General features: G+C 33.1%; 6 protein-coding genes and 1 pseudogene across 9 annotated transcripts in view; 4 read left to right on the top strand and 3 right to left on the bottom strand.

Moving 5' to 3' along the window:
- The window catches only part of LOC128394595 (hemicentin-1-like), a 76,077-nt gene extending 75,041 nt beyond the window's left edge, over positions 1-1,036 (top strand). The window contains exons 12-13 of the mRNA XM_053354935.1: positions 84-169; positions 257-1,036. Of these exons, the coding sequence (XP_053210910.1) occupies positions 84-169; positions 257-276 (106 nt within the window). The 3' untranslated portion in view covers positions 277-1,036. The remainder of the gene's footprint in view (positions 1-83; positions 170-256) is intronic.
- Positions 1,037-2,654: 1,618 nt separating this feature from the next.
- Positions 2,655-5,645, top strand: LOC128394646 (YTH domain-containing family protein-like). Its single transcript, XM_053354995.1, has one exon. The coding sequence runs from the start codon at positions 2,985-2,987 to the stop codon at positions 4,875-4,877; it is 1,893 nt and encodes a 630-aa protein (XP_053210970.1). The 5' UTR covers positions 2,655-2,984; the 3' UTR covers positions 4,878-5,645.
- A 9-nt stretch (positions 5,646-5,654) lies between these two features.
- Positions 5,655-7,473, bottom strand: LOC128394649 (uncharacterized). The gene is given in 2 exon segments (XM_053355000.1): positions 5,655-7,119; positions 7,122-7,473. Coding segments are annotated over 2 exon segments (1,479 nt in total). The 5' UTR covers positions 7,375-7,473; the 3' UTR covers positions 5,655-5,893.
- Positions 7,474-7,956: 483 nt separating this feature from the next.
- LOC128394650 (acetyl-CoA acetyltransferase, mitochondrial-like) lies at positions 7,957-9,520 on the bottom strand. Its single transcript, XM_053355001.1, has one exon. It carries the CDS (start codon positions 9,365-9,367, stop codon positions 8,117-8,119), a length of 1,251 nt encoding a protein of 416 aa, XP_053210976.1. The 5' UTR covers positions 9,368-9,520; the 3' UTR covers positions 7,957-8,116.
- Positions 9,521-9,578: 58 nt separating this feature from the next.
- On the top strand, positions 9,579-11,813 carry LOC128394653 (seipin-like). Of its 3 annotated transcripts, XM_053355006.1 has the most exons (6): positions 9,592-9,748; positions 9,975-10,135; positions 10,242-10,289; positions 10,447-11,209; positions 11,280-11,340; positions 11,422-11,813. In XM_053355006.1, the coding sequence occupies exons 4-6, from the start codon at positions 10,585-10,587 to the stop codon at positions 11,699-11,701; spliced, it is 966 nt and encodes a 321-aa protein (XP_053210981.1). In that variant the 5' UTR covers positions 9,592-9,748; positions 9,975-10,135; positions 10,242-10,289; positions 10,447-10,584; the 3' UTR covers positions 11,702-11,813. The 3 variants fall into 3 exon arrangements, with proteins under 3 accessions (XP_053210982.1, XP_053210981.1, XP_053210980.1); XM_053355007.1 differs by lacking the exon at positions 9,975-10,135 and having other exon boundaries at positions 9,579-9,748; XM_053355005.1 differs by lacking the exon at positions 9,592-9,748 and having other exon boundaries at positions 9,778-10,135.
- LOC128394651 (acetyl-CoA acetyltransferase, mitochondrial-like) lies at positions 11,796-13,798 on the bottom strand. 2 transcript variants are annotated; one of them, XM_053355003.1, is made up of 2 exons: positions 13,672-13,798; positions 11,796-13,260 (listed from the first exon to the last, which is right to left on the bottom strand). In XM_053355003.1, the coding sequence occupies exon 2, from the start codon at positions 13,237-13,239 to the stop codon at positions 12,007-12,009; it is 1,233 nt and encodes a 410-aa protein (XP_053210978.1). In that variant the 5' UTR covers positions 13,240-13,260; positions 13,672-13,798; the 3' UTR covers positions 11,796-12,006. The 2 variants fall into 2 exon arrangements, with proteins under 2 accessions (XP_053210978.1, XP_053210977.1); XM_053355002.1 differs by lacking the exon at positions 13,672-13,798 and adding an exon at positions 13,328-13,560.
- Positions 13,799-13,851: 53 nt separating this feature from the next.
- Positions 13,852-17,547, top strand: LOC128394642 (ATP-binding cassette sub-family G member 1-like; annotated as a pseudogene).
- The last annotated feature ends 363 nt before the right edge of the window (positions 17,548-17,910 follow it).

Below are 17,910 nucleotides of genomic sequence, written 5' to 3'. Positions count from 1 at the left end.
TTGAACAAAATGTTACAGAATTGATCAAATTAGTAAATTGTAGTTGTTTCTATCAATACTAATTGATATTTTCTCATTCTCAGTACGCTCAATAGTATTGTAACTCAGCCATTAAATGGACCAAAAACTCGTAAATTAAAGGATGTTCAAAGTGCCTACGACATTGAATGTGAGTAACATTTGATTTGTTGATCAGATTAAGATAAATTATTGCGAATAATTAATTGATTGTATTACTAATTTCTTATCATTTCAGTTGATAAATTGATGCTTTAAGGTCAACGATTGGAATTGAAAGATTGGATGTCTTATTTTAATTAACATTAACAGCGAAACAAGAGCATAATGAACAAACTGATTATGTTAGTGGACATCATTGGACTGACCACTAATTGATTAACTCTCATTTACAATAACATCAAATGGATTGAGAATCACTTATATGTACTCAAAGCCTGATTGACATTTGATTTCTTCTGGGTAAATGCTTGGATCACATGGAAATACTGCCAAATAATAAAGAGAACCGATGAAGATTAAGATTAATTTGCAAAGTCGTGGAAATTGTCATAGGCAATCAAAAAGATCGATTGAACTTCGTAAGGACTTCGATGAAACGGGAAAATTGTCTTCCAAAAAAAAACGATCAGAGGCTAAGGAAAAATCCATCGATACGAACCAACTATTGATTATTCTGACAACGAACTAAAACTAATTTGCCATTGAACATAATCATCTTCTCGATTTCATTGAATTCATAACGATGGTGGTTCGTTAGCTATACTCGTTCAAGCAATTGAATCAGATTCCAATCGCAACTATTACAAAAAAAAGAACTTTTTTTCCAATTTCTTTAATATTTGTAACGTCCGTTAATCCATAAGTCACTGTCAATATTTCTAGTGATTTGGATTAACAATTTTGTGCCGAAATTATAAAAGCAAAAATTATATTCTAAGAGAAAAAAACTTATATACAAAATTGGATAATAAATTTGTTTTTAAAGAAAAATATATTCATTAATATTTAACTTGAATATGAGAAAAAAGTTAATTTAATGGACTAGATGAGATTCGTTGCTAAGATGAGCGTTAATGGTTGGAGGTGGAGCCAATAGTTATTCAACAAACTTATCGTTGGTGTCCATTAGCTCAGAATGTCAAAATTAAGCTGAATTTTGGAATGATTGTGCCCTGTTCAATTGCCCCAGGCCCTCTGGGCCTTTCTCTGTCGATTTCGACCCATTTAATGAAGACCTAACCTAATTTAAACAAACACAGGGATAAGTGTGTTGGGTAGCTATTAACTCCACCTCCAACCATTAACGTTCATCTTACCGATTCGTTGAGTCCACATTAATATGGACCAGAATTTGTCACATAATGAGGTCAATTGTTTTTCTATTAATGAATGAATGAACAAAATTGACCAGAGAACGAAAAGTTTCAAGACTGAAGGTGCTCATCAGTATTTGTAAGAAAATGACCAATTCATGTCTTCTAGTTTAAAGAATTAAAATCATTGGTGAGATTAATTAACTGAATTCGACGATTACGAGATTCGCTTGATAAAAAATTCGAAAATTCGTACATTTTCAAATTTCGCGCTTTTTCCACGAATTAGCATTCAATACAGTCACACCTCTAATTTCATTTGACCCAACAATTTATTGTGACTTGAAATCTATTAATTTCAATTATGAAGGTGAAAATCAATTTTTATTTACTTATTGGAATCTTTTTACAACAACGAATTGATCTTAACCTCTTCATTATATCTTGTTGAGTAACTTTTCTCTGTAATAATAATCTTTGATCTCTCAAAATGATGCAATTTACTAATTCCATAATTTAAGCCAAATTAGCTCATTTTCATTGACAAAACACAATTATTGAATCTCACAAACTGAAATATGATGAATTGAAGTGTGACATATTATGACTATATTCTACTTAATCGAAAAATTAAATTGTGAAATTAAAGAATTTGTGACATAATAGAGGGGGCGATTAGAGAGGTGTGACTGTATTTTCCTCCAACATCTAATTTTTTTTGCTCTTCAATCAACCGCAATTAACAAATCAAAATTTTAATCCAGGAATCTTATAGTTAAGAATTTGATTACGACAAAAAATAACACTAAATGATCTGTACACAAAATGAAACATTTAATCGTTAATTTCTCACAATTGAATAAATGGAAAAACTTGACTTGCAAATGTTAATGACTTTAAAAGTGTTTATCATTGATAAGATAAACAATTAATTCACAACAATCTATACACAAATGATTAGTTTATCTAATCAAAAAAGTAAAAATAAACATTTCAACAAAATGTCAAACATCACAAAAGCTAATTGACTTTATTTTTATCCACCAAAAGAAACTCAAAAACGATCACAATCTCAAACAATTGATTTCGATAATTGTCAAGAGAAAAAAATCCAATTCTCTTCTAATTAACCTGCAAATAAGGAAAAAAAAGTTTACACTTGGATTTTGGTGCAACTCGAAAAAGAAAGCGATTCAAATTTCGCGCAATTCGTTGCTTATCCATATGAGCTGAGAACTTATTTACTAGTAGCTCGTTGCTAGGCAACGGTTCCATTATAGGGAATAGGCAATTTCTATTTACTTTCTCTGTGGAAAAAAATTCATTCAGGTTCATCCATTTGTCTCTGTGCATCTTTTTTTTTATCAATTTAAAAGTTACACCTTTTCACTTTTTTGTTTTGTTTCTTATTTTAATTTGTTTGTTTGTTTTCTCACTTTAGGTTTTACAGCTTATGAAGATTTTGTTTGTATCATCTTTCTCCTTTTCTCTCTTTCTCTCTATCGGTGTGTCTGTTTCTGTCTTTCTCTCTGTGTTTGTCTCTCTCTCTACTCTCTCTCTCTCTCTATATCTGTAATTGTGTCTGTTTTCTAGTTTTTATTTTTTATTAATCAATTGAATATATTTAAAGTTTAAAATAGGAAGAGAATAATGTATAATCAACTTGGTTCAGGCTCTGGTCCACATCAAGGGCATCATGGTAATCAACCTGGTCCACCACCAACATTAACTGCTCCTGGTCCAACTGCACCTTATATGGATATATTTGGTTACAATAATTTTGGACCTTTTTTTCCCAGTGCAACTCAACCTGCCAATCTTACTGGTAATGATCATTTTTGGTCTAAACAAGCTATCGGACAACCTTTACGAGCTTATCGATCAGCTCATGATGATGCCTATTATTCTAGGGGTGATACCTGTGGTGCTTCTTTTAATGCTGGTGTTCTTAATCACGTCGAAACTGGTATGGGTGCATTAACCCTTGATTATATAAAGACTGATTTAACTGGTCAAACAGTTGGCTCACAATCTTTTCAATCAAATAAACCTGCAATGCCTTCAGCGGGTATACCACAAGTGACTGTACAAAAAGCTTTACCTGGTACAGAAAATTCATTTGATGTTTTTAAACGAATGGATTCAATTAACTTAACTTCTAATAGTAATGTTGGTTTAGGTGTTGTTGGTCAGTCTATTAAAAAACCTTCTTGGGCTTCTGTTGCCTCTCAACCTGCTAAAGGTGGTCATGGTGGACATGTAAATGCAACTAATCACCACTATCATGGTCATCATGTTCAACAAAGCCAACATCATCATGGTCATCATAGTCAACAGCGTCATCATGGTCACCATGGTACATCTAATGTAGGTCTTCAAGGGTCAACTGGTAGTGTTATTGGAAGTTCATCTAACAGTAGTTCAATTGTTGTTGGTCTTCATGGATCAACACATCATAGTGGTGTTGGTTCAAACAATAGTAGTTCAATTGTTGGCCATCATCATGGATCAAGTCATAGTGGTGTTGGTTCAAATAACAATAATTCAATTATCGGACATCAAGGATCAACTCATCATAGTGGTGTTGGTGGTTCAAGTAACTGTAGTTCAATTGTTGGTCATCATGGATCATCACATCATAATGTTTTAGGTGGTTCTAGCAACATTAATTCAATTGTTGGTGGGCAACATCAACATCAACATCAACATCAACAACAACAGCAGCAACAACAACAACAACAGCATCAACATCAACATCAACATCAACAACAGCAGCAACAAGGATCAACTCATAGTGGTTTAGGTGATTCAATCAACAATAGTTCAATTGTTCCAATAGAAAATAGTGGGCCAACATACCCATCACATCCTATTCTTGATAAATTACGAGTTGAAAATAATTACAATCCTAAAGATTTCAATTTATCAACTAAAGATGCCCGATTTTTCATCATTAAATCTTACAGTGAAGATGATATCCACCGGTCTATTAAATATAGTATTTGGTGTTCAACTGAACATGGTAACAAAAGACTTGATCTTGCATTTAAATCTCAAGAAAATAAAGGTCCAATCTATTTATATTACTCTGTTAATGGAAGTGGACATTTTTGTGGTATGGCTCAAATGTTATCAATGGTTGATTACAATTCAAGCAGTAGTGTGTGGGCACAGGATAAATGGAAAGGACAATTCAAAGTTAAATGGATTTATGTCAAAGATGTTCCTAACGCTCAATTAAGGCACATTAGGCTAGAAAATAATGAGAATAAGCCTGTGACCAATTCTAGAGACACTCAAGAAGTACCTTTCGCCCAAGGTAAAGCTGTACTCAAGATCATGCATAATTATCGTCATACAACATCAATTTTTGATGATTTTCTTCATTATGAGAAACGCCAAGAAGAAGAGTATCAAAGGCGAGTTGCTGGTGATCCATTGCCAAATTCTAATAACAATAACAATAATAATGGTTCCGGTAGTAGTGGTTCTAACAGTAAACTAATTCAACCAAAGAAAATAATTAATTCTAATGTGTTTTAAAAACTATAAAAAAAAGAGAAGAAAAAAATCAATCAATTTCAACCTGGAAAAGAAAAAATCTTCATCTCTCTCTCTCTCACTCTCACTCTCTCTCTATCCTTTTCTCTCTAATCTTTCTATCTCTCTCTCTCTCGGACCGAAGCTCTTACACATTAACAAAAGTTGTATTTTTGTTTATCAACTCCCGAAATGTGTTGTAATATTTCATCAACCATCTCAATCAATGAAAATCAATCTTCTTTTCTTCTTCTTTTTGATACCCAAAGTTGTTCTTAAGCGCAGATCAAGAGAGTCAATTTTGATGAATTCATCTATTCATCTATTCATCAATCACCATTTGAATTTACCAATGATCAACAAAAAGAAGGAGACAAACATCAACTTTTAATTGTTCTGCTCCAAAGGAAACGAAAAAAAAAACAATTTCGACAATTCGACACGCGAAACTGTTTCCACCGCAAAAAGGACCTGTTGAGATTTTAATTAATCATCTTATGATAATTTTCTTGTTATATTACAATTGGACTTTTTTAAAGAGAAAGAGAGATTAATTTTATCCTTTTACCTGTTTATTTTCTCTCTCTCTCTCTCTCCCATAATTCATTTACCTTCATCTTGACTCAATATTTTCACTGGCATTTACCAGATTACTTGATGATAAATTGGAACACAATTTATTTAGATTGTAATGATTATGGAATAGCCAAAAGGCATTCAATATACATAAAAAAAGAAATGCATTCAACATTCACTCTTTTCAATTGAAAATCATGAATCTAATAATTTTCTGTTTTCTTTTATTACAATTTCTCATGAATATTATTTGTTCATAAGAAATAATTTTCTGTTCTCTTTGTTTTTCCATGTCAACGATTGAATAATTTGCTTTCCCTTAAAATCAATTGGTTAGAAAGTTATAATGGAAAAACTTTTTCGAGAACAAAAAACTGTTGATCATTTTTTAGAATTGTCATGAAAATAATTATCGTTCATTTTGGATGATTTTTGTGGTGATTTCATTGGATTGATCTTCTAGCGATCGCCTTTCGACTCGCCTGGAAAAATTGAGTTGGATGATAGATTATCTCCTTTAGATCAGAATTGGGATTCTTTAGGTGGAAAAAGGTTGTACAGGCTGACCGGTATTCGCGTTCACCTGATTTACTAATTATCGAGGTGATTCCGTTTTCAGGTAGCTTTTGTTGAGACAGAAAGCCGATCAATTTGTCGGAAGAAAACTGCTTGAAAGGGCAACCATGACAATCTTGTGGTCCGGTGCTGATGGAGTCGATTATTTTCTTACAACTGTAGCAACTTAGGCTACGCTTTTTTCCAACTGTACCATAAATATAACGGAAAAAGTAACCATACTTAGAATCGAATCGAGCATCAGTCATCCGATGGCTAAATTGTTGTCGAAATAATTCCATAGTCTCTTGTAATCGAAAGCCCAAACTTTTAAGGAAAAGTGCATATTGAAGACGAGCGAAGTGTTTCAAATGATGATTTTGCATTAAACTATTGTGAACATGACTCATACAGGGTGGAAATGATTGTTCTTTCAGGACATTAACAAGTTCTAAAGGTGTCATTCTACCTTCACCAGTGGGTAAATATCTTCGTACCGAATTTATTGATCCAATAATACGATCATGATAATCCGATATCGTTGGCATCATTTCGGTTCCAATCATTTGCTCACCTCGAGTTTCTCTTAGTATTTTCATGCATCGGTACATCTCGGCTTTCCAACGTTGACAGATAATCGGTATCATCCTATTCCCAGGAATTAAGATATAACCACCACAAGGGGCAGCCCGTCGATTAGAAATATACTCAAGGGCATCTTCAAATTTCACTTTAAACATCATCTTAGGTCTTCGAGTATATTTCATAAACTTGATTCCATATTCATCTTCTTCAATGTCATCAGCCGTTTGCTCAAGATAATAGACCAAACTATTATAACAAAGAATCTCATCTTTTGTCCTGTTCGCTGAATTAAATCTGGAACGATAATATTCAACGTCTCCTTTCAATTCAAACTCTTGATATTCGACAAGATTATGAAGACGAACAAAGTTGGTAATCTGATGTCTAACACCTTCTTCCATTAAACGGAATCTCAGTAATTCACATTCAACATCAATAAACCATCGAGTTGATTGATCATCTTTACAATAAAATAATCGAAGTAAAAAATGTGAGACCTCATCTCGTTGATAGGCTTCCTCTTTACTTCCGACCAGGAACCGAAATTAGTTGTTAAAATTTTAAAGAAATTGTCACCATCACAACCACCAGCGTCAAAGATATTATGTTTTAACAGTGTATAGTAATTTGGATTACCCTTAATTGTTGAATAATCTTCCTTATTGGAAACCAATACTTTAAGAATATGAAGTCTCTCATTAACCAATTCAATCACTTTGTCAAATTTTACTATTCCCTTAGGAGGTTCACTATAGAAAGAGACACCAAAATGTTTCTTATCCATTCTATTAACTTAACAATAAACTTGTCAATGAGACGAAACATAATTAAACAATTCAATTTAAATAAGGGTAAAGGTGAAACAGTTAAATAAGAAATCAAATCAAATTCAATAAAATGAATCATAATTTTCAGTTTGAATTTGAAAGAAAAACAAAAATGAACCAATCAGAATCGCTCATTTTACTCTGCCATCTATCGGATATAAATTGTTCTTTGGAATTTAATTTTAATTGAACAATTTAATTTTCTCGTTAATTTTTGGTTAATTAACAAAAGTTTTCTTTTTCTTTTTTTTTCTTTTTCTTTCAAAGATGGACAAACAATTCCAAGAGATGATAATTGTTACAATTTATAGATATGATTAGTTGATTGTATTAGAAAAAAAAGTTAACTTTTGGTGATAATAGAAACTTATTCTTATCGATTAAGATAATCAATCATAATTTATCTTAATCACTTGAAAAAGTTAATTATCGATTGATTTTCATCCTGGATACAAGATAATCTAATTCAGTAAATCGTCTAACAAAAGAGAAATTGATTCAATTGATTTCTCTCAAAATTCATTTGTAAATATACAATATGAATGTATAAATTTCTGTTTAATTGTAAACAATTTGATTCCAATATTATTTTTATAAAAATATTGATATTTAAGGCACCACAATCAATTAAACCAGGAAATAAAAAGCTCGACAAAATTGATAGAATTTAAATTTTGAATGGAAAATAAATTGATGGAATTAATTTCCTTGAATCAGAATTGCTGAAGCTCCACCACCACCATTACAAATTGATGCGATTCCAAATTCACCGGATTTTAAATTGTGAGCAAGATGATGGACAATTCGAGCTCCTGACATTCCAATAGGATGACCTAAACTAACGGCTCCACCGTGCATATTGACCTTATTAGGATCAAGGCCAAGTAATTTAATATTAGCCAACGGGACAACACTAAAAGCTTCATTAATTTCCCACATGGAAACATTATGAGCTTTTAAACCATTTCGGTCTAATAATTTTCTCATGGCCTCAACTGGAGCGATTGGAAAATCGATTGGTTCAATTTCATTGTCAGCATAATCGACAATCTTAGCCAAAGGTTTCAATCCTAATTCTGTGGCGGTGTTTGACCTCATCAATAGACAAGCAGCGGCTCCATCGTTTAATTTACTCGCATTGGCAGCGGTAATGGTTCCGTCTTTTTGGAAGACACTTTTTAGACTTGCCAATTTACCGAAATCAACCTTGTGATACTCTTCATCGTCACTAATTGTCTTGGTTCCAGTTTTTCGATCGGGAATGGCAACGGAAATCCTTTCCTTGTCGAATAGTCCAGATTTAGCTGCGGCAGCGGCTCTCTCGTAACTTGCGATCGCGTATTTATCTTGATCTTCTCGGGTGATTCCAAGTTTCTTTGCAGTGTTTTCACCGCAATTTCCCATGTGAATCTGATGGAAAGAGTCCCAAAGTCCGTCATGAATGATTCCATCAATTAACTGTGCATGATTGTAATTGGCATCACCTCGTCGCAAATAGAAAGGTACATTTGACATGCTCTCCATACCACCGGCAATCATGATATTGGTATGATAAAGTGCCAAAGATGAAGCGGAAAACATGATTGATTTCATACCAGAGGCACAAACTTTATTAATTGTTGTGGTAATTGTCTTGGGTGGTAGACCAGCATTGATCACGGCCTGACGGGTTGGTGCCTGTCCAGCACCAGCACCGACAACATTACCCAATATAACCTCATCTACTTGTCCAGGTTTAATCTTGGTCTCATCTATGATGGCCTTAATTGCCTGAGAAGCTAATTGTGGACCAGATAATTGAGACAATGAACCACGAAACGATCCAATTGGAGTCCTTAAAGCTGAAACAATTACAATCTCAGGTTTAGATGGATTTGATTTTGTACTTAATTGTCGACCAATTGATCCAATGGATGAGGGTGAAAACGCTTTAAACACTCTGATTAGCATGTTGTAAACAATTAAGAATATTTATCAAATTGTAGAAAAAAACAAAAATTAAAAAGAGAAAATCAATTAACTTAAATGTAAACAATTCACAAGGTTACAGACAAAGTGCTAGACGTTGAAAGAGAAACAGATGACCAAAAGAAAGAGAAAAAGAAAGAGAAACAAAAAAGAATATGAGAAAATCCTTAGAAACGAATAGTTTATTTTTCCATTTGCTTTTAATTTCCACTAATTAACTAATCTTAATAATCTTTACCGTTTTGATTAACAATCTAATCAGAAGAGTTTTTACTTTATCTATCAAAGTGTTTTCTTCAATCAATTAACATTCTAATTGTTACAATTACTTAATCATCTTAATTAATTTCACTCATTTTCAAGGTAATTTTTTTTCACAAATTACATTCACTTCTCAATTTGATCAACAATTTATTAAATTGTGTTCCTTTTAATTGTGTCGTTGTGTTTATGTTGATCCTTGTTGTAGGAAGGAAATTATTTTGATTCAATTATAAATCAAAATCTATAAATTAATTAGATCAACAACCTTTTCATTGGTAATCCGTTTGTGTGTTGTTATTAATGTACATTTTTCTGGTTAAAACAGATCATTGTCAGGTCACCTCTCCAATTCACATTAATTGTTTGACTAATAATTTTAATTCAATCAATTGTTTTACATTTAATTGTTACAACCTGATTTCTCATCAGTTTGAAAAGTTTACCAAAACAACAAAATCTATTATAGAAACGTCCTATTAATCAGCTGTAAGTTCAATCATAACAACAACTTAACTGACACTCAGCTTACAATTTGCTCTTGTTTAATTGTTAATTATCTGCGTATTAAATTTCAATTAATATTTATTTTCAGGTATTCCTTTGAACAATCAAACAATCTGATCAATGGTAATTCAATCAGGTAAGTTGGTAACTTGTTTTGCTAGAATTTAACCTTCATTAGAATCATTTGTCATTCCATTTTCCTGGTTTCGGTTTTCTTTTCTTGGCAAAAAAAAAATAAGAATAAATTTCTATATGTATAATTGTTATTAATTAATTCTTTTCTCTTTTCACAGATTAAATCATCTTCTCTACTATGTGAACTTTGTGCTATCATCATCATCATCAACCTGTGAACCTTTTAAATGTATTCAAATCTATTTGGTTAATTTTATCGAGTATTCAAATTCAGTGTTCATAAATATTAGATAATAATGAAAGGGAAAACATTGGATGACGAACCCGCTACATATCAATGGCCTTTTTTGACCATTTTTTCACCGACCAAAGTGATTATCTTCTTATGGAGTACATTTAATCGTTTAACATTCATTTTTATCGCTTTCCTATTAATATGTTGGTCTTCAATGTTCATCTATTTAACCTTTTACTTTCTCTATATACCAACAATAAGTTACACTCGAAATATTAATTTCCAATTTGATTCTCGGTGTCAAGATGAGTGTTTAAATCCTTATGCTGAAGTTGCCCTGCAAGACTTTAAAACACCATCGATATTTGCTCGTGGTCAATCATATCAGTTCACAATTGATATGGATCTTCCCGAATCGGAGGTTAATTGGAATCAAGGGATGTTCATGGTTAGATTGAGATTATTGGATGAAAAAGACAGAGAATTACATAACAATGCTTCACCATCCATCTTATATTATAAATCACCAATTTTAAGGATCATAAATATCATATGTTATTGGCCTTGGCTTGTTACTGGATTAGCCGGAGAATCTCAACATCTTTCAGTTCCATTGAAAAAAGATTATATTGATTCAAATCAACCTGGACATGGATCTGCGATAAAAGCATTTATTTCAATTGAAGGTAAGGTTGATAATTTTGTTGGAAATTCATTCATCTAATTTTTTTTTCATTCACTTTAATTTTCCATTAGCTCGAAAGATCCAAATTTACTCAGCAATGTTAACTGTAACTGCCAACCTTAAGGGTCTCAGGTATGATTACATTTCTGTCAATGGTTTTTTTTTAATTTATGGTCATTAAAATGATTTGTTTTCTCTCTTTGATTCTATTAGATATATGATGGTCAATTGGCCTTTGACCAGTGCCTTTTTTGGAACTCTTTCCATTGGCTCTTTCTTGTCCATTATCACTCTACTTAGTGTTTATCGAGCTTTAAGTAACCAGAACAATGAGATTATTGCTGAAGATAATCGACCAGAACCGCTCACAATTGTCGATTCTAAGAAAGGAGTTAACATTGATTCTAATTCTGGATTAAGTGGAGATCTTGATTCTGGATTTTATTCAAAAATCAGCGATGATTCTGGTCCTGATTCAACCAATCCAATCTAGTCCATTGTACACATGAACTTTTTTTTCTCATATTCAAGTTAAATACTTACAAAAACTTTTTTATTAAATACAAACTCAAATAGTAATAAATATATTTTTCTTTTAAAACAAATTTATTATCCAATTTGTATATAAGTTTTTTTTTCTCTTAGAATATAATTTTTGCTTTTATAATTTCGGCACAAAATTGTTAATCCAAATCGCTGGAAATATTAACAGTGACTATGGATTAATGGTCGTTACAAATATTAAAGAAATTGGAAGAAAATTTCTCTTTTTCTGTAATAGTTGCGATTGGAATCTGACTAAACTGCTTGAACGAGCATAGCGGATGAACCACCACCGCCATTACAAATTGCAGCGATTCCAAATTCACCAGATTTAAGAGTATGAGCTAAATGAGCAACGATTCGGGTTCCAGAAGCAGCAACAGGGTGACCCAGGGCAACAGCACCACCGTGAATGTTGACTTTACTTGAATCCAATTCAAGAATCTTAATATGAGCCAAGGGAACACAACTAAAAGCTTCATTAATTTCCCACATTTTGACATCATCTTTACTGATTCCATTACGAGAGAGTAATTTTTTAATAGCACCAACAGGAGCGACAGGGAAATCAATTGGATCCAATTCATTGTCAGCATAATCTACGATTCTTATCAATGGTTTCAATCCATGTTCCTTAGCAGTTTCTGATCGCATCAGAATACAACCAGCGGCTCCATCGTTTAATTTAGAAGAATTGGCAGCGGTAATGGTTCCGTCTTTTTGGAAGACACTTTTAAGACTTGCCAATTTACCGAAATCAACCTTGTGATACTCTTCATCGTCACTAATTGTCTTGGTTCCAGTTTTTCGATCGGGAACGGTAACAGAAATCCTTTCCTTGTCGAATAGTCCAGATTTAGCTGCGGCAGCACTTTTCTCATAACTTGAGATTGCAAATTTATCTTGATCTTCTCGGGTGATACCGTACTTTTTAGCAGTATTTTCACCACAATTTCCCATGTGAATATTGTGAAAAGCGTCCATAAGTCCATCAGATAGAAGAGCATCATGCAATGTAGTGTGTCCATAGTTGGTGTCACCTCTTTTCAAAACGTAAGGGACATTTGACATACTCTCCATTCCACCGGCAATCATGATATTTGCTTGTTTAAGTGACAATAAACCGGATGCAAGCATAAGTGACTTCATACCTGAAGCACATAATTTATTAACTGTTGATGTAACTGTGCTTGATGGAAGGCCCGAGTTTATTACTGCTTGGCGAGTTGGATGTTGTCCACCACCATGAGTCAAAATGTGTCCCATAATCACTTCATCAATTTGCTCAGGTTTAAGGCCTGATTGACTGATTAAAGCTTTAAACACCTGAGTGGCCATTTGAGCAGCACTTAATTGTGACAATGATCCTCTAAATGAGCCAATTGGTGTCCGAAGGGCAGAAACAACAACAACATCGGAACCAGAAGCATTACTTAATTGTCTAATTGATCTTACAGCAGAAGATTTTACTAATTGAAGAATAGCCATTATTGTGGTACAAAAATTGATCTAAACACAGAAAAGAAAACAATCAAAATTAATTAAAAGGAAAACACAAAAGAAAAAAAGATTTTACCAAATCAACAATGGAAACAAACAAATACTTTAGATAGCAACAAGTAAAGATTTTGAACTTAAACCAGAATATAATTCAGCACTCAGGTTATACTTTTTATCAGTAAAGATTAACTTTTTCTTTTAACAATCAACAAACGACTCTGATTATCTCATGATAACAATTCCAATTTGCTTAATCAGATTTGATCACTTGGTTTCTAACAAAGAGTAACAACTTGTTCAGTCTTTGTTTCTAAGGATCAAACAAAAGAAAAAGAAAACCTATTTCACTCTAATCGAATTTCCCAAAATTCTCATCTTTCTAAACCCCCAAAACAATTAAAATCCAAATTAAATACTCACTTTTACAATTAAAACTAAATTAAAAAAATTCCAAATTCCAAATTAAATTAAATTTGTTTTTCTCTCAAAAGTATCGATAGTTTTTCCAAATATATCGATTACTGTCGATTATCGATATTCGATATTCGATTCTAAAGTAAACAGAAAGAAAGAGAGAGAAAGAGAAATGAAGAGAAAAAAAATTTTTGGTTTTGTTTTGTTTTCTCAGTTAATTTGATTGATAATCTTTTTCTTTTTTTTTATAAATATATAAATTGTATTTCTTTTTCCTGTGTAATTGTTAAATAGTGTTGATAATCAAGTTTACCTGGTTATTAGAAATTAAATTATTCTTCTTATTATTATTGTATTGATATTATTTTGGACAAGATGACCAACTCAATGAACACTGGACAAGATTGGAGGTTTTTCTCATTAAAATATGTTGGTTGTTTGGAGATTAATACACCCATGAAAAGTTTAGATTTTTAGATCAACAAGTCCTTGATTAACATTTTTCGCAAATCACAATCAATCTTGATAGATTCAAGCGTGACACCTACAAGTTTCATCCACAATTAACAGTCAACAATCAACTGATCATATTCGCAATCATAATCTAATCGAAAATTAAGTTTTACCTTCGTTTTCTTCATCTTTCTATCTCTCTCCTTAATCTTGTCCCTCTATCGACTTTTCATCTCATCGAAAAACGGATAACGTTCAATCTGACGATTTATCCTCATAATCTCATATAATATAATCACAACAATTAATCATCAATAATTAACCTTAACTTTGACCTAAATTCATTGATCGAATCCGCAGAAGACAAAAAAAAGTTATCACTTCTATTTAGAAATCATAATTAACCAGTTTGATTGTTGTGAATACTTTTTTCTGTTGTTTCTGTTGTTTAACTGCTTACAATTAATTTTGATTAGAGTTGAAGAAAAATTTCTCTTTAATTTATATTAATTCACAGTTAAATCATCATCATCATCATCATAAATCATCATCAAAGTTGATCAACGAAAATTATCAACAATCAAAATCGCCGAGAACCTTTTTTTTTGTGATTCACCGTAAACTTAAGGCAGAGCGACGATACCCAAAAGTCCAAACGGTTCACCCTTTACCAGGTCATCACAAGTGACCCCGTGTGACGTAACGGGAAAGTGTGAACCCATAGGAAATCGTTACCGTGATTGTTGTAACGGTTTAAATAATCAATCAGCTGATCCTGATAATCAACCATCTAAACAGGTAACCAACATTCAGCATCACGGATTATCATCAGGATCATCAACAATCAAACCGATTGATTTGAGTGGTAAAAAGTTATCACCACCGTCAACAAATAACATCATGTGTCCACCTCAAGTGACCACCGTTGATGAAAACAATCATGTGGCCGTTGTCTGGCGAAACCTTACCGTTTATAAACCAATGGATCTACTTGACGGTTTCCTGGTTAAATCCATGTCCCATAAATGTCGTAAGGCCATTTTACGAAACATTTCAGGTGTCTTTCGATTCCATGATCTTTCCGCTATCACGGGACCATTCGAGCACGGGTGCTGGTAAAACAACATTGTTACAATGCTTATTTGGTACATGGTCAGGTTGTTATAAGGGTAAAATCTATCGTAATCCATTAGCAAATAAGGCCTCATTTATAACCCAAAAAGAGGAAGATCACTTGTTCCCTTGTTTATCGGTTATTGAGTCCATTTTTTATGCTTCCCGTTTAAAGGGTGCTCAAAATGAGTCCAAGGTTGTTGAAAAGCTTATTGATCAACTTGACCTTCGTAATTGTCGCCATACTTTGGTACACTCATGTTCGGGTGGTCAACGTAAACGTTTGGTTATCGCTCAAGAATTGGCCTCAGAGGTTAAACCTAAAATTTTATTCATCGATGAGCCAACATCAGGTTTAGATTCAAACGTTTCTTTTACCGTATTAACTCAATTGCAAAAACTTATGGCCCATGGAATGGCCATAATTGCGACAATTCATCAACCCTCATACAAGATTCTTAAACTGTTTGATCAACTTTAAGTTCTTTCACGAGCAGGTAAATGTCTTTACCAAGGTAGACCGGAAGTACTTCGCTCATATTTATCTCAATTCCAGGTTAATTGTCCAAATGGACATAATCCAGTGGATGTTATCATTGATGCCGCTTTGATAAATACAGTTTGCCTTTTGGACGAAGAAGAACCAACCGATTGCTTTAGTCGAAGCCATCGATCATCTCGATCATCATCTAAATCCTCATCAGCAGTCGCCAAGTCACAAGTCAATAAAACGACAACCAATTTATCATCAAACTCCCTGTCACCTTTACCCCTTTCACCCTCACATTTTACAACAACAACAAATAATTGTCTCAATAACTGTAATCACACCAACAATCATAATAATTGTCTTCATCTTTCACCACCACCAACATCCTTCTCATCTCATCCAATTTCATACTCATCCTCATCACCACCAAATGGACCTGCAAGTCAACAACAACAACGTAAAAATCACCAACAACAACAACAACAACCCAAAGAGTCAACGACAATTTCAATAGTAACACCATTAGATGAGAAAGAATTATTAAAAGTTCGATTATTAGAAGAATCTTCTGCCAAGTTGATTGAATTCGAAATGGATTCAATTGATACCAGTTCAATGTCTGAAGTTGAAGAAATGAGAGAAAATCGGAATCACCTTAGCCTTCGCCATATGATGTATCTACTTCGACGTTCATTTCTCCATGGTACTTGTCGTGAACCTTTATGGTTATTTATTCGTGTTGGTTTACATGTATTCGTTGCCCTTTTACTTTCAATGCTTTACGATGGTAATATTGGTGTAGATGATGGTTGCCTAAGGGTAAATTCAGCTGGATACTATTATCGTCCCAATAGTACGGAGCAAGTTCCACTTTCCCGTCTTCGTGAGGAATCAAATATCGATAGGAACATATCTTACCTATTTTTCAATCTACTTTTCCTCATGTTTGCCGTTCTCATGCCAACGGTGTTAACCTTTCCCTCTGAGATAAAAATCTTTATGAATGAACATCGTAACGGATGGTATTCAACCGCCTCCTATTATATGGCCAGAACATTAACAGAATTCTGGATTCAGTTAATCCTTCCCTACCTCTATTCCCTATTCACTTATTATACAACCCAACAGATTGGCCTGAATTCATGGGTAGACGCGATTCCCTTTGTCACCAAGTCATCAAGATTTAATAACTTTGTCTCAATATCAATTCTTGCCTCTTATATAGCCCAAGGGGTTGGCTTCTTTATCGGAGCCATTTTCACCACCAATTTTAACATCTCCATATTCGTGGCCACCGTTATAATGTTATTCAATTTTCTTTTCTTTGGTTTCTTTGTACGATCCAATTCAATGGGTCGAGCACAATTTATAACTTACCTTTCCTTTATACGATTCGCTTTTGAGGCCATTTTATTAACCATTTATGGACAGAAAAGATGCCACTCCGATGAGAACGGTGTCCGTCTAAGTGATTCTGGTTCGTCTTTTTCATCAAACGATCAAAGTGATTCTGAGTATAATAATGTGATCTCCGTAGTGATGTTCAAATTTGAGCTCAATGATAAAGATTATTCAACCCATTTTACCGCTCTAACCTTTCACCTTATCCTTTGGAGGTTGGTGACATTTTTCATCCTTTACTGTAAAGTTAATCCGGAGATTAATTTCCGTTTCCCTAATTTATCCTGTTTATCACCAAGGAAAATTTTCTCAGCCAAATGCTGTCTCTATTTTTCAACCCTTGTAATAATTATATCTTTAGCTTTTATCATTTTTTCCGTCTATTATTTAATCACTGAGTGATTAATACAACCTAAATTTAAATCGTAATCTCGTAAACAAAATCAACACCATAATCTATAAACACACACACACACACAATACAATTAATTACACCTGGATGATGATGATGATGACCACCACCACGATTACCACCACCTTCATCAATCTCTGTCCCCTTCCTCCTCCCAATTGAACATCTAATTTTTTTTTCATTCACTTTAATTTTCGATTAGCTCGAAAGATCCAAATTTACTCAGCAATGTTAACTGTAACTGCCAACCTTAAGGGTCTCAGGTATGATTACATTTCTGTCAATGGTTTTTTTTAATTTATGGTCATTAAAATGATTTGTTTTTTCTCTTTGATTCTATTAGATATATGATGGTTAATTGGCCTTTGACCAGTGC

This window comes from Panonychus citri, unplaced genomic scaffold (genome assembly GCF_014898815.1).
Source record: "Panonychus citri isolate SS breed McGregor unplaced genomic scaffold, ASM1489881v1 Contig00140, whole genome shotgun sequence".
In the NCBI taxonomy this organism is placed as follows: Eukaryota; Metazoa; Arthropoda; class Arachnida; order Trombidiformes; family Tetranychidae; genus Panonychus; species Panonychus citri.
The sequence above is the reverse complement of the archived record's forward strand: the minus strand, read 5'-3'. Positions and strand labels throughout refer to the sequence as shown.

What these genes read in the sequence shown, in the direction of transcription:
- LOC128394650 (XM_053355001.1), bottom strand. Translation starts at nt 9,367, where the DNA reads ATGCTAATCAGAGTGTTTAAAGCGTTTTCACCCTCATCCATTGGATCA.
- LOC128394651 (XM_053355003.1), bottom strand. Translation starts at nt 13,239, where the DNA reads ATGGCTATTCTTCAATTAGTAAAATCTTCTGCTGTAAGATCAATTAGA.
- LOC128394653 (XM_053355007.1), top strand. Translation starts at nt 10,585, where the DNA reads ATGAAAGGGAAAACATTGGATGACGAACCCGCTACATATCAATGGCCT. An exon ending in AGCATTTATTTCAATTGAAG is followed by an intron (nt 11,210 to 11,279) that starts GTAAGGTTGATA and finishes ATTTTCCATTAG; the next exon opens with CTCGAAAGATCCAAATTTAC. An exon ending in GCCAACCTTAAGGGTCTCAG is followed by an intron (nt 11,341 to 11,421) that starts GTATGATTACAT and finishes TGATTCTATTAG; the next exon opens with ATATATGATGGTCAATTGGC.
- LOC128394646 (XM_053354995.1), top strand. Translation starts at nt 2,985, where the DNA reads ATGTATAATCAACTTGGTTCAGGCTCTGGTCCACATCAAGGGCATCAT.